Source organism: Panthera tigris, chromosome B4, assembly GCF_018350195.1.
Source record: "Panthera tigris isolate Pti1 chromosome B4, P.tigris_Pti1_mat1.1, whole genome shotgun sequence".
Classification (NCBI taxonomy): domain Eukaryota; kingdom Metazoa; phylum Chordata; class Mammalia; order Carnivora; family Felidae; genus Panthera; species Panthera tigris.
The window spans coordinates 38,315,579-38,335,278 of NC_056666.1; the positions used below are offsets into that span (position 1 = coordinate 38,315,579).

At 47.7% G+C, this 19,700-nt stretch overlaps 1 protein-coding gene across 11 annotated transcripts in view; it reads right to left on the reverse strand.

Annotated features, from left to right (window-relative positions):
* The window catches only part of CRACR2A (calcium release activated channel regulator 2A), a 133,629-nt gene that overhangs the window by 48,907 nt on the left and 65,022 nt on the right, over positions 1 to 19,700 (reverse strand). For all 11 annotated transcript variants that reach the window (XM_042991598.1, XM_042991597.1, XM_042991590.1 and 8 more), the window contains 3 exons: positions 18,834 to 18,945; positions 17,518 to 17,701; positions 13,805 to 13,951 (listed from right to left, as the gene is read on the reverse strand). In XM_042991598.1, the coding sequence (XP_042847532.1) occupies positions 13,805 to 13,951; positions 17,518 to 17,701; positions 18,834 to 18,945 (443 nt within the window). The remainder of the gene's footprint in view (positions 1 to 13,804; positions 13,952 to 17,517; positions 17,702 to 18,833; positions 18,946 to 19,700) is intronic.

A 19,700-nucleotide genomic window follows, 5' to 3' on the forward strand; every position in this document is an offset into this window, starting at 1 on the left:
GCTGGTCCCTATACCTATAGACAGTATAAAGTTGTGTTGTGTGGGCTTCTTTCCTATTTGGGCTCCTGGTTTATCTCCTTCCCACTGTGGATGCTTTCTCTGCACCTGGCTCCATCAGCCCTGTCTAAAGTATACTGTCATAGGGTTCTCCTGAAATTGTGTGCTTAAGTCTATGTGATCCACATTTCTCATCAGATGACAAAAGATTCCATGACAATGACAATCATGGAAACCATGCCCCCTACAAAGGAAGTGGGGGCCACACTTGGCCAGTGCTCATGCCATCTCAGGCCCACGGCCCCAGGCAGACAGTATGAGAAGGGGCAGGCAGGTTAAAGGTGGGCAGTGATAATGAGACATCCCTCCTCCTCCCTGCCAGCATCTTCTCCCTACACTTGAAGAGCCCCACAGGACAGGAAGGAAAAACCTGGGTACTCTGCTCCTATATAGAGACCAAGACAAACATGGCTATGGGAACAAGGTTTATAGGTCATCTCTGGTGTTGTTCCTCCATCTCTCCCCAAATAGATCCTTCTTTGAATGCCTCCCCACCCCCAGCCCCCACCTCCAAATTCCAACAGGAAGGATCAGGTATTAGCATTTGAACTGAGATGGAGGTTATCACTCCAATGTATTCCCATTTCCAGGGCATTGAACAGTTACCCCTCTTCCCTGACCTGCAGCTAAGGGCTCTCTCTCTCTCTGAGTCCCTCCCATTCTTCTTCCTCACCTGTTAAGGGAAATCCAGGTTCAGGAGCAGGCTGATGTCTTGGCTCCCAAGGCTGTTTGAACACACACATACTGCAGATTTTGGCACTTGCCATTTTAAACTGAAATGGTGATAAGCACTTTCTGTCCTTTACGCAAGTAAGGAGACTTTAACAATTGAGGAAATAGCTCCAGTTTTCAATTCTGAGAGGTACTAGGGAGATTTCTGAACAAAAGATTAAGGATGGGAATGTATATATTACTCTGAGACCTTCGTTTCAACCCCTACCGCCTTATATCCACTTGGGACTCCAATCCAGTGCCAGCCTTCCCTGCTGCACCAAAAGATGTCCCTTCCTCACTTCCTACCTGCTGGGGTACCTTTAAAGCACATGACTGAGTATGACTCAAAGGAGCCATTTTGACTGACATCCTTCTAGATCTGTAGAAACCATAAAACTGACCCAGACAAGGAACTGGTGCAAGTCTCCACGGCCAGCGTCACTCATATCAGGCCAGAAGTCTCTAGGTTCCCTCTCCCGGCCATACCCCTAAGACCAGAAATCCTTTGAGTGAGTATGGCAATGGCCATACTTTTGCTGAGCACAAAAGGTGACAGCTCTCCAAGACTTCCATGAGCTGGAGCCTGTGTTTACCATCCTGGGTGTAGGAAATGTCTTGCTGGCTAACAGTAAGAAATCCCTTCTTGGTAAATGACAGATGTTTTGGTTATGAGCTGGTTATGAGCTAACCCATAATAAATACAAGGAAATATAGAGGGAAATGAGGAGCAAAGGCACTGGCTGTTGAATAGGAACAGTTCAAGGACAGAAATGAATATTGTTGCAAGGGACTTTCAGAAAGAAAGTCTTCACTTGGTCCCTGCAATCATCTTCCTATGCTTGAAGAAATTCAGGTGCTAGATAACTTTAGACAGTGACTCCAACTACATACTGAAGACCTAATAAAGTGAGATGGGAGAAATTTAAAAACTGATTTTCTCTGATAAAGCAATACTAATTACAGTCATCCATAGAAGCTGTTTACCATTGTGCTTAATAACCAATTCTACACTATCATTAACTGCGTGACATTAACTTTGCTCTAAGTTTTATTTGATTAAATTAATAAACTGTTTTTCATGCCCACATGTCAGTTCACTCGTCATGAAGTAAGTAATTTTGCAGACTGCTAAAAAACAAATGGGGGGGAAGGCAGAGGTAGCTGCTGAATGGTGCCTACTTCTAGCCCTCGTTGACAAAGGCTGGGTCCACTGCAGAGAAGCCCAGGGGTTCCAGGTGGGCCTCAATGCGTCTAGGTCCAGCTCAACCAGACTTATCTGTGAAACCAACCCTCTGGAAATGCTTTAGAATACAGCTGGCATCCTAGGGGACCCAGGCCAGGCCCAAAGGCTTTCAGAAGATGAATCCCACAAAGACTGACTCATTTTTTTTAATGTTTATTTATTTTGAGAGTCAGAGAAAGAGAATGGGGGAGAGGCAGAAAGAGAGGGAGACAGAGGATCCAAAGTAGGCTCTGTGCTGATAGCAGAGAGCCCAATGCGGGGCTCGAACTCACAAACCGTGAGATCTCGACCTGACCTGAAGTTGGACGCTTTATAGACTGAGCCACCCAGGTGCCCCAAGAACTGACTGATTCATGACCAGCCTGGGTCAGACACACGAGCCCTAGGAATGGGGAGCATCATGGTGCTGTTCACATCATTTATACCATTAAACCAGCTCAGGGCTCAGAAGACCTGCTCATATTCTCAGTGTGACCTTGAGCATTCTGACCTTGTTATGTCCCAGAGGAGCACCTGCCCGGAGTGCCTCATAGCACCGGCATGACAAACAAACAAGAGAGCTGGCGTGAAAAGCATTTGGAACTGCAAAGCCCTAAATAAATATAAGGGATTATTTATTATTGTAATTACTGTCATGGCTGTGGAGGGCAAGGGCCATTGCTCCCCAAGGGGGAGGAAGGTCTTAGTTTCAAGGATAAAAGCGCTGCTGGGTTTGGTAAAGGTGAGAAGCAATCAGGAAGATGAAGAGCGGAAAGCTTCGTCCATAAAAGCGCCTGTCAGATCAATCCATTAGAGACGCAGGCTGTGTGTGAGCAGGAGCCACTGAGCCCGAAGCCTGTGTCTGCGGAGAGCTCTGCAGTGGCTGTGAGAACAGTAACAGGGAGAGACACTCTAAAAAGGTCTGCACATGTGGCATGTGCTGTTCCAGCGGGCACACCATATTCCTCCACCAAAGGAAAGAGGCAACCAATTACGTCTGCTTATTATATACATCTATATTGCCACAATTTCTAAAACCACTCATATTGCCTGATGCACACCTACACTTTTTAGTCTTCTCTATGAGGATTTCCTCACCTATTCTAATCCTCACTGTCTCTTCTCTGAACTCTTAGAATATCAAATGTCTTTCAATGAACATTTACTTTTAAAATCCTGAAAAACTGGGGCACCTGCGTGGCTCAGTTGGTTAAGCATTTGACTTCAGCTCAGGTCATGATCTCACGGTTCGTGGGATTAAGCTCCACATCAGGCTCTGTGCTGACAGTGTGGAACCTGCTTGGGGTTCTCTCTCTTCCTCTCTCTCTGCCCCTCCCCTGCTCATGCATGCTCTCTCTGTCTCAAAATAAATAAACATTAAAAATAAATAAATAAAATCCTTAAAAACTGTTTCACCTGGGTTTATGCTGTCTCAACTAGGTTAGGAACACTCAGACATTTTTGTCACCCACAGGGTCTGTGCTCAAAATGTGAATGCTGAAAATGTGTATAAAATCAATTTAAGACTTGGGATACCTAACTCAGTAGCCCATGGAAGGACCATACTGGAGGAATACCAGATTCCAGAAGAACTGAAGAATTTCAGAATTGAAAGTTTCATCTGATCCAATCACCTATTTTCCCAGTGCTAAAATCCTTGCCACAATGTCCCTGCCATGTATTTACCCAAAGTAGGTTAAAACACCTCCAGCAATAGGGAACTTGGCTGGATCTCTAAACAGCTCTTTCATCTTTGGAATATTCTGACTCACAGAAATATATCTTTCTATGACCTTATCTCTCCTCTGCATAAAAACCCTTTATATATTTGAAAACAGCATTAAGACTTCAAGGGGTTGCTTGGGTTCATGCCATGCCTCTCCACTTTCTCCAACCACATCTCACATGGACTTTCTTTTTCTTTTTTGTAAGTCCCTTCACCTTTCTCTTTACTTTTCTCTGAATGTGCCCTGATTTAGCTTCCTCAAGCCATGGAGCCCCAGACTGAATGCCCAGTGTATCAAGTCTGATTAGCAGAGTTTAGAGCTGGACTATACCTCTCTTGTTCTCGACACTGCATATCTATTCATGCAGCCTGAGATCACATTAACTTTTCTTGGCAGCCACATCACAGTTGATGAATGCTGAACCCATTTGTCAACTAAAACCTCTAAATCTTAAGTCTGTGTGATTGTTTTTCTTTTAAAGATGGTGCTACTGAATCATATCTCTTCCACCTTGTGTTTCTGTCACTGGCTTTTTGGACACCAGAACAAGAGCTCGGATGTAATTCTGTTAGATTCAGTCCATCTTTCCAGGCTGACATTATCTTAATATATCCCAACTGGTCATCTAGTGTACTCAATGACCTTCCAAGCTTTGTTGATATTTAAAAATTTCAGTCATAATGTAAGCTAAATAATATGTTGGTTTTGACAATTTAATTCATCTGAGAGTTATTCAGAAGAGTGTTTCTAATATAAAAACTGCTGTTTTTATATTATAGTATTATAGTATTATAGTAAAATAATTGTATTATAGTAAAAATAATATACTAGTAAGGTATCTACTTTTTGGAACCTATTAACCTTTGCTTTGTAGCCAAAAACATGATCAATGTTTGCATAACTTCCATGAGGAGAATGTGTATTCTACTGTGAGGTGCACAGCTCTACATTTATCTCTTAAATTAAGCTTGCTGGTTGACAGTTTTAAATATTTTACATACATATTGTACTTTTTGCCTAATGTATCAAATCCTAGATAAGTTTGTTAAAGTCCTCTAAAGTCTGTTTTTATCAAATTTTCTGTTTTTCTAAAAGTTTTTGCCTTATCTATTTTGCTATGTTGTTTGATGCATAAAAGTTTATATCTGTTGTATCTTCTTTGTGGATGGAACTTTTTTTATTACTACAAAATATTCTTCCTTATCTCCCTTTGTTTTTGCCATTGGTAAAAATATTGAAAGAGACAAGGGCAGCAATCTGGAATAGAGCTCTCTGAGCTATTAATAACTTGTGGGCATAAATATCCAGTTTATCTTCTATTAGTCATCCTTAAAACACTCCCCAACAACCCAGTGTTTATTTAATTATCCCCTGTCTGCTATCTGTGCCTAGTCATTTTGAGCTACAGGGGGAGGAGGGACAGAGAATAGGGAGATGAAAGGAAAGGAAGAGAAAGAGACATGAAGTCTCAGTGAGACAGAGAAATAAATGTAGGAAGAAGGCAGCAAAGGAGTCATGAGCACCAATATTTATTCTTGCTTTCTTGCTCTTTCTGTATAATGGCTGGATAGTGCCTCTAGCATATTCCAGTGTAGTCTAGGTTATAATCCCCCTGCTGACAGCTATGGTTGTCTCAGAATTCATTAGACCCAGAGTAAAAAGGCTGTGGTTCAAATCCTGATTTTGATATCTACAAGCTTCCTGGCCTTGGAAAAGTCACATATCCTCAGTGGGCCTGAGGTTTTCTGTATCTGGAAAATCAGATGGTTAATACCTACTTTACAGAGAAGTTGTGAGGTTTAAATAAGATAATGCATGTGGAATTATTTAGCACAATAGGGAGCAGATAGTATGCATTTAATACATTCTAAGTAAATGAGTTCTCTGATTCTCCAGGGGTTTTTGACACCCTTTTGAGAGCTGCTGCTTTCTAATTCCTTCAAATTTCAGCCAAGGGGCAAGTAGAGACTGAAGGGGAATGATGCAGCAACAGGGGTGTGAGAGAATAGGGCAACATCGGGGAACAGAAGACTTGGGGAAGGACAAGACCTGAGGTGGCTCAGGAGAGAAGACAAAGCATGGAAGGAGGGAGACATCAACATTAAGTACTCGTTAAGCCCTTTGTAAAGTAACACTCTAGGTAAAATAATTTAGACTTATGGAATGGGCTCTGTACACCAGGACTTTAGCATCTAAGAACACCAAGTCCGACGCTAACGTGGCATAGAGGAAAGGAACGGAAGAAGAAGCCACATACTGTGGAGTAGACCCCACCCTGCTATGCCTTCCTGGGCTCTGGCTGATAATAACTCTGTGACCAGAGAGCCCTTCCTGGAAGGAAGTGGACAAAGTCCCTTACTCTAGTAGTGTGGAGGATGACAGAGTTCTCTGGGAACAAGTTAAGAGGGGCTGAGTCCAGAAAAGGGAGATTTTCAACTGTGAAGGGAAGAAGCAAAAATTATATACTGAGGATACCATAGGGCATGATGGATATGAAAGAATGAGTCCTAGTGAAAGCCAGGATGAAAAGCCCAGGTCCAGCATAGTGGGCAGAATGCCACCCAGGGTGTCTAACTGTAGAAGATGCCCCTTGTCTAAAGGAGGCCCTTAAGCGTGTGTGTGCATATACACATGTGCGTGATATTGAAGATTTAGGGTGGGATGTGGGGGAAGGAAGTAGGGGTGGGGATTATAGTAATTCTCATGTAAGTACAAGGCTTAGGTTCAGAGAGACCTTTACAGATTATTTGCAGGGAATTGGAAGGTGAGATGTAGTTAGCAATTAACTTACCCTGCCAGGTTCCCACAGGGACTGTGAAAATTAATTAACCTTCACAAAGTGATTTGCACACTGAGAGTTAAGGTACCACACTGGAGGAAAGCATTAATACTCAGCACCACTGGGGTTCCAGCTAATGACACACGGGCCAAGGCCTTCCTACTATAGAATACTGCTGGTCAAAATATCTCTTTCCCGTTCCCTCATTCCTTTTTGCCTGCACTTAGGAACAGAATCCCTTCAGATTTCAGAGGGTCTCAGAAAGTCATCTGGTTAACCTTCTAGATTCTAGGCAGGAGGTGCTGAAATCATTTCAGGAAAAAGGTAGCTTCTTCTTTCCCTAAATGGTGTAGCCTTGACCTTGGACAAATGGCATTTTTCTACACTTTCAATAAATTTCAGAATCTTGAACTCAAGGCAGAACTTAGAAATGCCTCTGGCCTTGGAGATTAACCATTCTGATTTCACGTGTCTCCATGTGGGCGGGCAGTGGTCTGATCAGTATGTCTCTTAGTTTGCACAATCTGGTGAAAGGCAGATGTGAAGAGAGGAAGAATCCCCCTCCCCATCATAGACTGAGCTTAACATGAAGAAAATGAGGGTCAAAGCAAGGAAGTAACCTGTCTGTGGGCATCTGGATAGTCCAGGTCTGAGTACAGGGGAGAAGCCAGGCCTTGAGTCCCAGTCTCCTGTTCCATCCATGACACCACAGTGTCTTCCCAAGCATCCTGAGTGTCTACACTGGTAACTCCATACATTTGTGCTCAGGATCATCAACAATCCAAATCCCATCTGGAGTCTTTCGATTGTAGAGTGAGTGTGAACCAGAGTAGGTGCCCCATCAGGGCTGGAGAAGGCCAAGATCACCAGAAGGGCCTGACCCTTTTTCCCATGTCTCCCACCCATCTCCCCCATGTGTACTGAGCACAGAGTGAAGATCCTGGGCCGGAAAATTCTCAAGGAGTCTGCTATTTGCCAGAGAAGAAAATGGAAGCACGTTCAGGCTCAGCCTACTTAGTGGCTGGGATGAGAAAGGTACATGAGGGATTCAGGCTCACCGCTGCCCCCTGCCACCTGCTTCAGGCAGCTGCAGTCTCCAGACAGCAAAGAGAATTCTTACCAGAAAAATCTTTAGAGTCTCTCTCAGTCTCTCTAACTGCCTCCCTCTCTCTGTCTCTGTGTCTGTCTCTGTGTCTGTCTCTGTCACGCACACGCGCGCGCACACACACACACACACATGACTGGAGTGGAGCTGAATGAGGGGAAAACATCAGAATTTGTACAGGCTCTATAATCGCCAATTGGATTTTCAAGATGGATGGTTTCTCCCTAATTAGATTCTCCTGCCTTGTATAAACCAACTTTGCTGCTTTATCCCATCCTATAAAGCAACCCATTCTTGATTAGTCAGGTTTACAAATCATGCCCAGGGTGTACACAGAGCACAAACAGTCCTCACCTTTCAATCTGCTCTCAGATAAAAATGTGCTTCTGCCTCAGATAATAATATAGCAATAAAAAACATGTGCCTGACGAAGCCATAGCATCATTACCTAGAGCCCTCACCAAAAACTTATCTTCACCTTAAGAAAGAGACTAAAATCTCAGACTGGAAGGGCACCCTGGATCGTGCTTTTTGCAGACTGATACATTTTGGAAAAATGTAGAGACTAGAGCAGCATTTTTTCAAAGTGCTGGGGCACCTGAGTGGCTCAGTTGGTTAAGTGTCTGACTCCGGCTCAGGTCATGATCTCACGGTTCGTGGGTTCAAGCCCCATGTCGGGCTCTGTGCTGACAGCTCAGAGCCTGAAGCCTGTTTCAGATTCTATGTCTCCCTCTCTCTCTGTCCCTCCCTTGCTTGCACACGTGCTCTCTCTCTCTCTCAAAAATAAAATAAACACTAAAAAAAAAAAAAATTCAAAGTGTGGTGTGTAGCCTGCGTGCATCAGAACCACTGGGATGTATGCTAAGATGAACATTCTTGGGCTCCCTCCCCAAGACATACTGATCTAAACTCTCTGGGGGAGAGACCTAAGAATCTACCTTTAACCAAGATCCTCTTGTAATTCCGAAGCAAGCTAACATTGGAGAACCATGCAGATAAAGTCCTTCACAGATGGAATGCAAGGGCCACCCACCATATATATGCTGCAGTATTTGCTGCCATATCTGGAGGCAAGGCCAAGGAAACAATGACCCCCTCTTCCCCCAGAGACTCTCATGTCCCTGAAGCTTCGTATCATAGAATCCCAGTTCTCAGGCTTATGTCAGAGCAGCAGGTATCATAGCCGAGACTGTCAGGCTATGAGACACATTCCCTCCTGGTCTGAACACTGTCCCAGAGCCCAGGGCAATCACTCTGGACAGAAAGTGCTCAGAGAATGGCTGGGCAGGGGATGCAACTTAAGGGCCCCCATGCCCTCAAGAAACTGCATGAGGCCTGACTCAGTTGGATGAGAAAGACTGTACAGATGAGGAACTGATTCCAATGTGGCCCTGGCGGGTGCTGATAAGTTTGTCAAAGCCAAGTGTGGTCCACCAGTGATGTGAAATAGGCAGCCTGGGTGGCCTTCCAGGCTACTGAGCTGCAGACGACTGAGTAAGCAGAGCACAGCCACGACCTGCCTTTGATCTAGAAAGCACTTTTCTTCCAAGAGTTCAAAGCACTCTCCAGACACCACCTAATTCATCCTTACCCTCAGCCTCAGGATTAGATCCTGGTAAGGGGCCAATCAAGTCCATGCATCCAGCAGATTCCAACCCTGGTCAAAAGTCAGAATTCCTAAGGATACTTTTTAAATGCAGACTTCGAGCCCCCAACCCAGCCCAAATAAATCAGACTTTCCTGGGGTGGGGCCTTAATTTCCACTAGTGATTCTGGCAAAAGGTCTGAATCTATTGCTGCCTCTAGACAGTATCGCTCTTCATCCCCTGGAAAGCTGAAGCTTCCCCCCGCCCCACAAAAAAAAAGGTGATTGGGAACATGCTTTCCATGGCAAAACACTTCATAATTCTGATAGTCAGAAGTTCTTCCGAAGCCTAAGCCATATTAATCACGCTAAATGTGAAGTTCTCTGAACTTCTGTGCAGTGGACCAAGGAGCGTGGCTCCATTCGTCTGGCCTCCACTTCCTAAGAGAGATGTGGAGGCTCCTGTAGGTTCTGAAGTTCAACAGGAGAACTGGGCTTTGGCCCCAGGTTTGTGCATTTGACCATGTCCCCACCTTGCCCCATGGGCGGTGGCTTCTTCCCAGTGAACACGCAAGAGAGTCGAACATTGTATCAAAGATCTGACTCAAGCTCCACTCCAAGGGACAAGGGGTGAGAGACTGAGTGCTCCCAGACTTGCCTTTTTCCCCTATTCCCAATATACAGATTGTAAAAACAATCCAGGGCAGTGAGGTAAGGAGGGCCCCTGGTCTCCTGACACCAGCTCTCAGGAGCTTTCCCTAGGCGCTCAGGCCAGCTGCACAGCCCTCCCTCCCAGAAGCCAGAGCAGACCTGGTTCACTCACTACAGCAGAACTGAATCCCTGAGGGACATGACTCAGCCTGGGGAGCTGGGACAGGACCCTCCCCCCGCCTCCACCAGTCAGTCCCATGTTCTCTGGGCTCCACAGGAGGGATAAACAAGGTGTGTGGTTTGGAAAAGGAGGAGGAAGCAAAAGCCTCTGCTGCCTATGTCAGCGCTGTCTAGGGTTTCAACAGTACGAATTCTCTGGTTGGCTTTGTTGCGGAATTTTTATGAGCATGAGCTCGACCTTATCAGTGCGATCACAAACTCCTCAAGATGAGGACTCTGTGTTCTATTTGCCTAACTCAGAGCCTGGCACAGAGTAAGTGCTTGTTAAGGCGAGCTACGAGGACACCCTGTGTCCTGGGTGCCTAGCCTGGGGGGGGAGGGGACACACAGTGGCAATGACTTGAGCCATGTCTGGGACAGGCGTTCGTTGGCCTTGTGGAGGCAACATGTTATACCCCACACTGAAAAACCAGCTGCGGAGGAGACTGGGAGGGGTTCAGACCGTCCTCAGGATCCCCCCAACTCCAGCCTGAATCAGGCCATTCCGAGAGCTTCCATTCTCCCCCCTCACTGATGCCTAGACATGCCCCTCCCGCACACATCCCCAAACCTCCAAATTCATCTCCTCAATGATGTCTCAGAATCACTTAACCTCACCCTGGGCTATTCGTCAAGCCTCCCATTGAAATAGTCTATACGTTATCGGGATTTCCTGTTTACTTGTTTGACAGCTGAGCTGCAAGAGCCCCTGTAGATCAGCTGCTTCAGTCACAACCCAGAAGCCCTGATGTGATCAACCTTTCTGGTTTCTTTAACAGAAGACAAGAGAATAAAAGAGGCTCTAATAGAGAATATCAGAGTACATCACATGCAGGAAGCATGAGCTCCATTTCAGGAAATGTTCAGTTACCCACACACAGAAGTGTATGCGAGTTGCAAAGTCAAATGCATTTCTTCTGGTGACTCACAATCACAAAAAGCGTGAAAAACACCACACCTATTTTCTCATGTCACCAGGGAGGACACCGACACACAGAGAGATAAAGCAAGCTGCCCAAGGTCACACGGCTGGTCAGTGGCAGTGCCTGGGCAAGAGCTTGGATTTCTCCTGAGAGATTTTAGTGCTCTGCTCACTACAGCCTGCGGTCTCTGGTTCTGCACCCAGAGAACACCCCTGAGGTGGGCTAGGGAGCTCCAGGGACCCCTAATCCTACCACAGCTCTCCAGCCAGGAGGGGGCTTCCATCAGCTGACCCAGGGCAGATGCACCTGGGAGGGATAATCCACTGGAACCTTTGGCTGAGCTAGTTCTGCACATGCAGCCAAGAGTGACCTTGGCTTTCATCTCAAGAACTCTTTAATAGTCATTAAATGAGGGCAAAAGCACTAAACGAGGTCACTTTAAGATGAATGTGAGGGCTAACCAGCTCTGAAACAAGTCAAGAGCGCTGGCCTCTCCCAGTGGGAGTGCAGGCCAGCAGAGAAGCATCCTACAGTGAAGATTCCAGGCCATGACCTGGGTCGCTGCCTGCCCATTCAGGCTGTGACTCCTCTCACCTTCCTTAGAGAAAAGAGCACCCTCTTCTCTGGGAGGCACCACCTGACTTTTTCTGTGGCTCCTCAGGGTGAGCAACACTGGGGTCAGAGGAAAGTGGGGTTTCAGGGAGAGTCAGAAACTAAAACAGCCCCTTATTTTACTGGTGAGAAAACCATAGCTCAGAGAGACCAAAAGATTTGAGCAAGGTCACAGAGCTAGCTGGTTGGAGAGCCACACATGACTTCAATCCAGAGCTCCTGATTCCCAGCTCCCCACTTCTCAGATCCACACACAAAGCATCTGGGTATCTTGTTACAATGCAGAATCAGTAGGGTTGGTGTGAGACCTGAGGTTCTGCATCCCAAAGAAAGTTCTAGGTGATGCCAATGCTACTGGCTGTATACCATGTTGTCTGGAAGGGTAAAAGGATTTTTAAACCTCACCACTGGTCATATCCAGGCTCAAACTCTTCACTTTAACCAGGCAAATCCTCTAATACTGACAAACATACTTATTTAAAATGATAAGTATTATTATTTTAACATCCTTTGAATACTTATTATGTGCCAGTATTTTACTATCATCCCTATCTTACACATAAGGAAGCTGAGACTCAGAGAAGTTAAGTAACTTAGCCTGAGTCACACAGCTATTAAGGAGCAAAGCCAAGATGCAAACTCAGATCTGCTTGAGTCACAGCTTAATCAGCTAAAAACTATATGGAAGTATACTTTCAACCCTTCTTTTCTCTGAGCCTTGGGGCCTCTGCCCAGAATATTCATAACACTCCTCCAGCCAAACTGTGCTTTCCCGGGTATTACTTGGCCACAATTTTTTCATAACTCAGGCTCTTAAAGGTCCTTTTTTCCAGACCTGTGTATACCCGGTGGACCCCAACAAGTAATTTTTAGAGTTGATCTGGGGGTGACACAAGATGCAAAGGAGTTCAGAGCAATGTGTGGACAACTGATCTACACAGTAAGACACAGACATGTGGTGGTCTCTTTCTAAATCAGGGTCTTGCGTGCTTTCCCCAAGGCCATGTCAGTATAGACTCTGAAGCCCCGCCCCCAGGGCGTGGTGCTGGGCACCAGGAGCTTCGCAAGGAGGGGCCTGTGGTCTGCATTAGGACTGTTGAGGCTGCCCATGCCATAGGAGCGATTTCTGGGCAGGGACAAGAGCATGTGCAGTCACCCGGAGGACCACTTCAGTGCTGCCCAAACCCAGCCCGGTACTTTGGCCACATCCTCAGGGTTAGGAACCATTCTTGGTTACACCAGGCTTCACAAAATGTGAGCTCACTGCTGTAACAGACACTTGATGAGTAGGGACAAGTGTGGTTCCCCAATGGCACACCATTCTCACAGGTGGACGAGCATTTATGTGGCCCCACGGCTGTGGCACAAGGCTGACTCAGGTTGGCTTCAGGTTCATGCTGGGATGCTTTCTCCAAGCAAAGGGGGAGCACTAGAAACCAGTAGTTACTGCAGAGGCCCTGGTGGCCAGGAGATGGCAGGAGAGATGTGAGGGTGTGATGCTCCCGACAGTGGTCAGGATGGTACTCAGTGGGACCAAGGGCAGGTCTAGAGCTGGGGGGGCGGGGGGGGGGAGAGCTGGGCTGTGGAACCCTCCCTGTGCAGTCTCAGGGGCCAGGCTATCTCACCCTGAATGCTGGCCCTGCCACTTACAAGCTGTATGTCCTGGGGCCTGTCATTCACCTTTCAGTACCTCGATTTCCATATCTATAAAGTGTGAGTAACAGTGAATAGTCCAGGGGGCACCTGGGTGGCTCAGTCAGTTAAGCATCTGACTCTTGATTTCAGCTTAGGCCATGATGTCACAGTTTGTGGGATCGAGCCCTGCGTGGGGCTCTGTGCTGACAGCGAGGAGCCTGCTTAGAATTCTCTCTCTCCCTCTCTCTCTGCCCCTCCCCTGCTGTCTCAGTCTCCACCCCTCCCCCTGTCACTTATGCTCTCTCTCTCTCAAAATAAATAAATGCACTTGAAAAAAATACAGTGAATGGTCCAAATGAGGTGGTGTGCATATTTAAAATAGTGCCTAGCATATGTTGAGGGCCTGATAAAAGTGCGCAAGGGCTTGACAGTATCTATATATCACGGCCGCCATAGGGCCTGGGCCCCACTCTGGCAGACAGTGACAAGGAGGCTTCACGGAATATGAGAAAGCGCACCTTCTGCTTCTGTTTGCCACACATAGGAACAGAGAATGGCTGAGGCTGGGTACTCACTTTTTCAGGGTGCACTCCAGTTCATTCTTCTCTTCATGAGCTTCCTGGAGCTGAGAGAAGGTCCTGGTCAGGAAGTCCTCGAAATTGGACAGTAAGTGAGGCTCGTCCTTCTTCAGCTGCAGCCAGACTTGCTTGATATCACTTTCACTGCGACAGAAAGAAAGGGGGACACTGATGTCAGAGCATGCAAACACTGAGCTTCCCAGATGTGAAAGTGACAGCCAGAACACCGTTGTCATGATCATGACAGGAGTGGCTAGCATGTATTGAGTGCCTCCTGTATGCTAGGTACTCTATGTACATCAGCCTATTTGACCCTCACAGTAACCTACCAGGCTGGGCTCTACTACCCCCGGAAGAGGGTGAGGTGATCTGTCTCAGATCACTCAGCTGATGAATGACAGGGTCAAGAGTCAAACTCGGGCTGTCTGGCTTCTGTCCTCGCCTCCTTAACCGCACCCTCCACTGCTTCCACGCTCTGGTTTTCCCCAGGGGCTGGTGGTGCTGACTGTGCAAGGCCACGTGCTGGGAGCATCTCAGAATGTCAGGAAGAGGAGAGAGGACAGGAGCCTGGTGCATGTGAGGACAAACGCCATGGAGCTAAAGGAGAGAGCCTGTCGCCCCAGGAAGGACGGTCCTCACAGCTGAGAGGTAAAGACATGCCATCTGATGGATGGCAGAAAGCAATTGTCACTGCGGGGAATGGAGGAGAATATGCAGCACCCCACTGGGGCCTGGTGGCACCAGGAATGAGTGACAGGAGAAAGGAAGGGAAGGTGCAAATCTGCAGGATGTGTGTGCACACAGGGCAAGACAAGTAGAAAGTTGGCAGGGACGCAGGCAGGCAGAGAGACAAAGACACAGAGTGACATGTCCAGAGCCACTGCCACCCCCACTGCCCCTGGCTAAGAGGCACACAGGGCAGGTGTGCACTGGAGAGCAGGAGAGACTCACAGGGCCACACTGATCAGTGACGGGAGGACGGAGGCAGTGGCGCACCCCGCGGACCATGCTCTCCCTCTCTGGAGAAACAGCCGACCATCAAACTGAACCAGAACAGCGGTCCGACCTGTAACCCATGAAATTCTAAAACCACCATGATCTGAGGGGAGCTACAACCAGGAACCCTCAGGATAAAGAATAAGATCCTTTGTTCTTGTGTAACAAGTGCTATATTTGAGAAGCTTGCCTGAGAAGTGACATTTGAAGGGTGCCTGGGTGGCTCAGTTAGTGAAGAATCTGACTTTGGCTCAGGTCATGATCTCGTGGCTCATGGGTTCAAGCCCCGCGTCAGGCTCTGTGCTGACAGCTTAGAGCCTGGAGCCGGCTATGGATTCTGTCTCCCTCTCTCTCTGCCCCTCCCCTGTTCACACTCTCTCTCTCAAAAATAAATAAACATTAAATTTTTTTAATGTTTAAAAAACAAGTGACATTTGACAGTGCATGTTAGCCATGTGCCTGGGGCACAGATATGGGACAGCCAATCGGCTAGAGCCTCCAGTAAGATTTGCAGACCCACACGACCCTCTTCCAAAGCTCTTTGAACCACTTACTCATGGCCACATCACTCCCTTCCAGATTTCTGGAGAAGGGACAAATCTGTCAATTCTTGATGAAAAATAAGCCAAGGCCCTTAAACTGCCAAATCACTCAGCCAACTGGACAACTGTGAAAAGCTGGGAGTCCAGACGTCCAGCCTACTGCTTCTGCTCCTGGTGGAAGGGGCTAGGGGTGCAGGGCTAGAAGAGACCCTGGGAGGTCAGCTGACCCATCTGCCTGCTTCCAGAACAACACACAAGCTATTCTGGAGCGTGAAATCTTGGAAGACCTCTGAAGTCTTCACAGCCTCCTCTGTTTCCTCATCTGGGGCCCCGTGGTCTTGACACCCCCCTCATGTGGCAACACGAGCCTTCTGCCTTTTGTTTAGCTTCCACGGGGATGGAAGGTGCTGGCCACTGTCTACTACATATCAATTTCTGCGACCACTGTGGAAACCCTCCCTTGAGCCTTCCCAGGATGCCTCATGCTGGCTCAGTTCTGCATTGGCCTCTGACACGAGCCCTCGGGGTAACATTGGGTAGACTGGTTTGAGAGCCTGGCCAGGAAGGGGGCTTCCCCAGAAGGAATGGGTGGATGGAGAGGTGCCTCTCTTTCATGACAGTGCCTCGGCTCACCCACATCACCCTCCCCCCCCCCCCCCCCCCCGCCAAGAAGAGGCTTCACAGGGTCACTGGCAGTGGTCGCTGTGCCTCTTACCCCTAGAGGATCTGAGTCTGGTCTCTGTCTCATGCACTTCCCACCCACCTGCACACCCACGTGCCCCAGCCCACGCCCAGAAGATCTGCCCCTGATGCTGCCCCTGCTGCTGGGGTCAAACATGCTTCCCCCCCCCACCCCAAGCCTCTCACCAGGATCCCTCCTAGGCTTTTGCCAGCCTTTCTCAACTCTGACACAGTCTATCAAATCATTTGCTCAAAATTCCACAAAGCTGCAGATCTTTTTTCTGGCCTGTGTGTTGTGTGCAGACCCCTCCTTTCCTGCTTCCTCTTTATCATTCTCAATCCCAGTTCCTTCTCCTCCCAAGCCTGGGACACATCAGCTCCAATCATTAGGCCATTTTTACTCTTGGAACACATAGCCAACCCAGGACCGAGGGGACCCAGAAACGGAAAGGCAAAATGCAATGGGAAAAGGGAGAAGAAGGCTATTCCATGTTTTTCAGGCCACTGGTTTCCACCAGCTACATCACATTTTATTTTATTTTATTTTATTTTATTTTATTTTATTTTATTTTATTTTATTTTATTTTAATTATTTTATCCTATTTTTATCTCATTTCATTTTATTTTTTTTAAAGTTTATTTATTTGAGACAGAGCATGAGCGGGGGAGGGGCAGAGAGAGAGGGAGACAGAATCTGAAGCAGGCTCCAGGCTCTGAGCTGGCAGCACAGAGCCCGACATGGGGCTCATGAGATCATGACCTAAGCTGAAGTTGGCCGCCCAACCAACTTAGCTACCCAGGCGGGCCCACTGCATTTCATTTTAAATGTCAGGGCTTAGATAAATTTTGGGGGGAAAATGGGGGATTATGTTTTATTTGAAGTTCCAGCCACCTGAAATTTTCAGCTGAGCTATTGATTATCCAAGTAGTGGGCTGGTACAAATGGGTTCACTTCCTGCCTCAGTTTCCTGATGGTTAGGTTCGGATCAGGGATACAGTGTGCAAATGCTTGCACGTAAGGTACCTTTGGCAGGAGCACAGCACCGTGGGGCTGGCTGCGATGCCCTGCAGCCCTTGAGACCCAGGGCTGGCTTTGGGGGAGGTGGAAATACTGGCAGGCTGGTGGTGACCGGAAGCCTCAGCAAAACACACTGAGAAACCCTCCAGGCCCGGCATGCCCCGTGCTGCACAACACTCCTCATGGAACCAAGGACCATGCTGACGATGTAGGGTAGAAGTGAGGAGAGTGGGAGAAGAGGAGCCTAGGAGTGTTTCCCATGAGACAGTGTAAAAAAGCAGACACAGAGCCCCTGGTCCATGGCGCACAGACAGGGGTCTGCCAAGGGCAGGCGGTACGGAACAAGCCTCCTCGCTGGCAGCCCAGCACCTGGGGCCTGGCTGAGTGCTTAACAAACTTTAATGGTGCACAGGGCAGACGAAGGGGCTGCTCCTAGGCTGGGCTCCATTCCCCAAATCACTGTTGTCACTTACTCCTCGGAAACCTTCTGGGCTCCAAGTTTGTCCATCAGTGTTTGGAACTGAGTCTCCTCATCTTCATCCATGCCGCCCGCATGTTCTTCCCCTCTGGACTGATATACCTTCTCTTCCTGGAGCCGTTCAACCTGCTCGCCTGCATCTTCGTGACCTGGCTTATTCTGGCTGAAGAAGAAGTGGCCTATAGGATGCACAGCACAAGGATCTGAATTAGGCAATATGCACCCGGGAAGACCTTATCATTCTTAGTTGCCAGGAATCGTTTGGGGCTCCTCTGAAGGAAAAAAAAGGGAAACCCCCTCCAGCAAACATTCCTGGACACCAGCTCCTGGATTTGGGGTCTTCCCATCTTCCATGAGATTCTGAGTGAGCTGCTACAACCTGGGAAAGGCAGAATGGATGACAGGCCTGTGGCACCTTTGTGGCTCTCCAGCTTAGAGCTCATCTCTTCATTGGGTTCTTCTCTAAACAACAAGAGCCTCCCCTCCGTCCACCTCCAGCAGGCTGACTGTGCTCCATATTACCATCTAGTCACTTCTCCCAGTGGCATCACTGAACTTCACATTTACAAGCAACATAACAGTTTTGGTGCACGTTCTCCATACTCATACTGCCTGTAATATACAGCAATCTGTCTTATGCTCCCAAGGCAGTTAGAAGCTCCTAGAGGTCAGGAAAGACCTCAGATACTTCTAAACAAACTATATGGCACCTTATATGAGGCAGATGTGTGGTAAGACCTGCCTGCTGACCAGTATCTGCTCTGATAAGTATCTGACCAGTATCTTATCTGATGGTATTTCTGGTTTCTTTATCTTGTTCATGAATCTCTGTCCTCCTTCCTCCTGGGTACTTTGAGAATAACTGGTCTATTCAAACCCTCTAGAAATTCCTCTGATAGCTGGCTCCCCTCACCCGGGAAGACTCAGCCAGACCCAGGCTGAAATGAGCCATGCAGCCATCCCACTTTGTTGTGAACTGGTGTCACAGAAAGGAAAGGAGACAAGGAGAGGCTGGAAATCTCATCTTGGCTCCCCTCTTACGTCAAGCCTTCTGCCCAAGCTCCCTTGCATTCCCCTTGCCCTTCTCAGGTGGGAGGGGACCTGGCAGAGACAGTGCAGTGGGCACTGAGAGAACAGTGGTGTGAACAGCTGGTGCAGACACCAGAAAAGAGGCCCAAATAATCTGGAGCCTGGAAACTTCAGGAGGACAGGGAAGCTTGTGCTACACAGACCCATGGGTGTGGTGTGGGAGGAGGCATGCACCTTACACAGCTTTATGTAGCTGGGGCCCCGGCATCCATCAGAACTTACTAAATCCAGTGGTGAATTCCTCTGGCGTCAGAAAGCCATTGCCATCAGCATCCAGAGCGTCAAACACATGCTCCAGTTCCTCCAGGCTGAGTGGTAACTCCTCATGGAGCCTCTGAAAACAATCCAGATGGCACTGGTTAACACTCGGATCATCACAGAGGGCTGCCCTGGGAAGGCAGAGCTTTCTGCCAGAAATGTCCAGAGTGGGCCCTGGCCTACAAAAGACCCCATTACCACCCATCCTTCTCCTCCTTTGAATGTTACAACACTGACTATTAGGTGCCTCCTAATGTGCTAGGCAATTTGCTAGGCGATCCATAAATAATAAATAATAAATAAATAAAATATTTATCAATATTTTTATAAACATGTATATTTGTACTGAATTCTCGTGGCAGCCCTCTAGGTGGGCATTACTATCTCCATTTTACAGGTTAAAGTTACCTGCCCAAAGGTCACCTAGCTAGTAAATAACAATGCATAGTCAAATCCGGGGTCTGACTCCAAAACTGGCCCTCTTCACAGCCACAAAGGACCAGAACTGTACTGGACTGAATCTTGTGGGAGGATCACAGCCATGGGACATGGTGTTGTCAAGTTGAATGAGACTGTGAACATAAAGAACATGGCACAGTGCCTGGCCCAGAGAAAGCATTTGGTAAAAGGTAGTAGGAAGGGGGGGGGGGGAGAGAGAGAGAGAGAGAGAATGAGAGTGATGGATCCACTGACCCACCAAGGCCCAGCAAGTGAATGGCAGAGCCAGGTTTCATGTCTAGTCCTTCCTGGTCTCCTCAGGCCCCTTTCCTCTGCCTGGTACCTCCTCTACTGAGATGCAGGTACGGGTCACACCCTCAGGAGCCTTCCTGA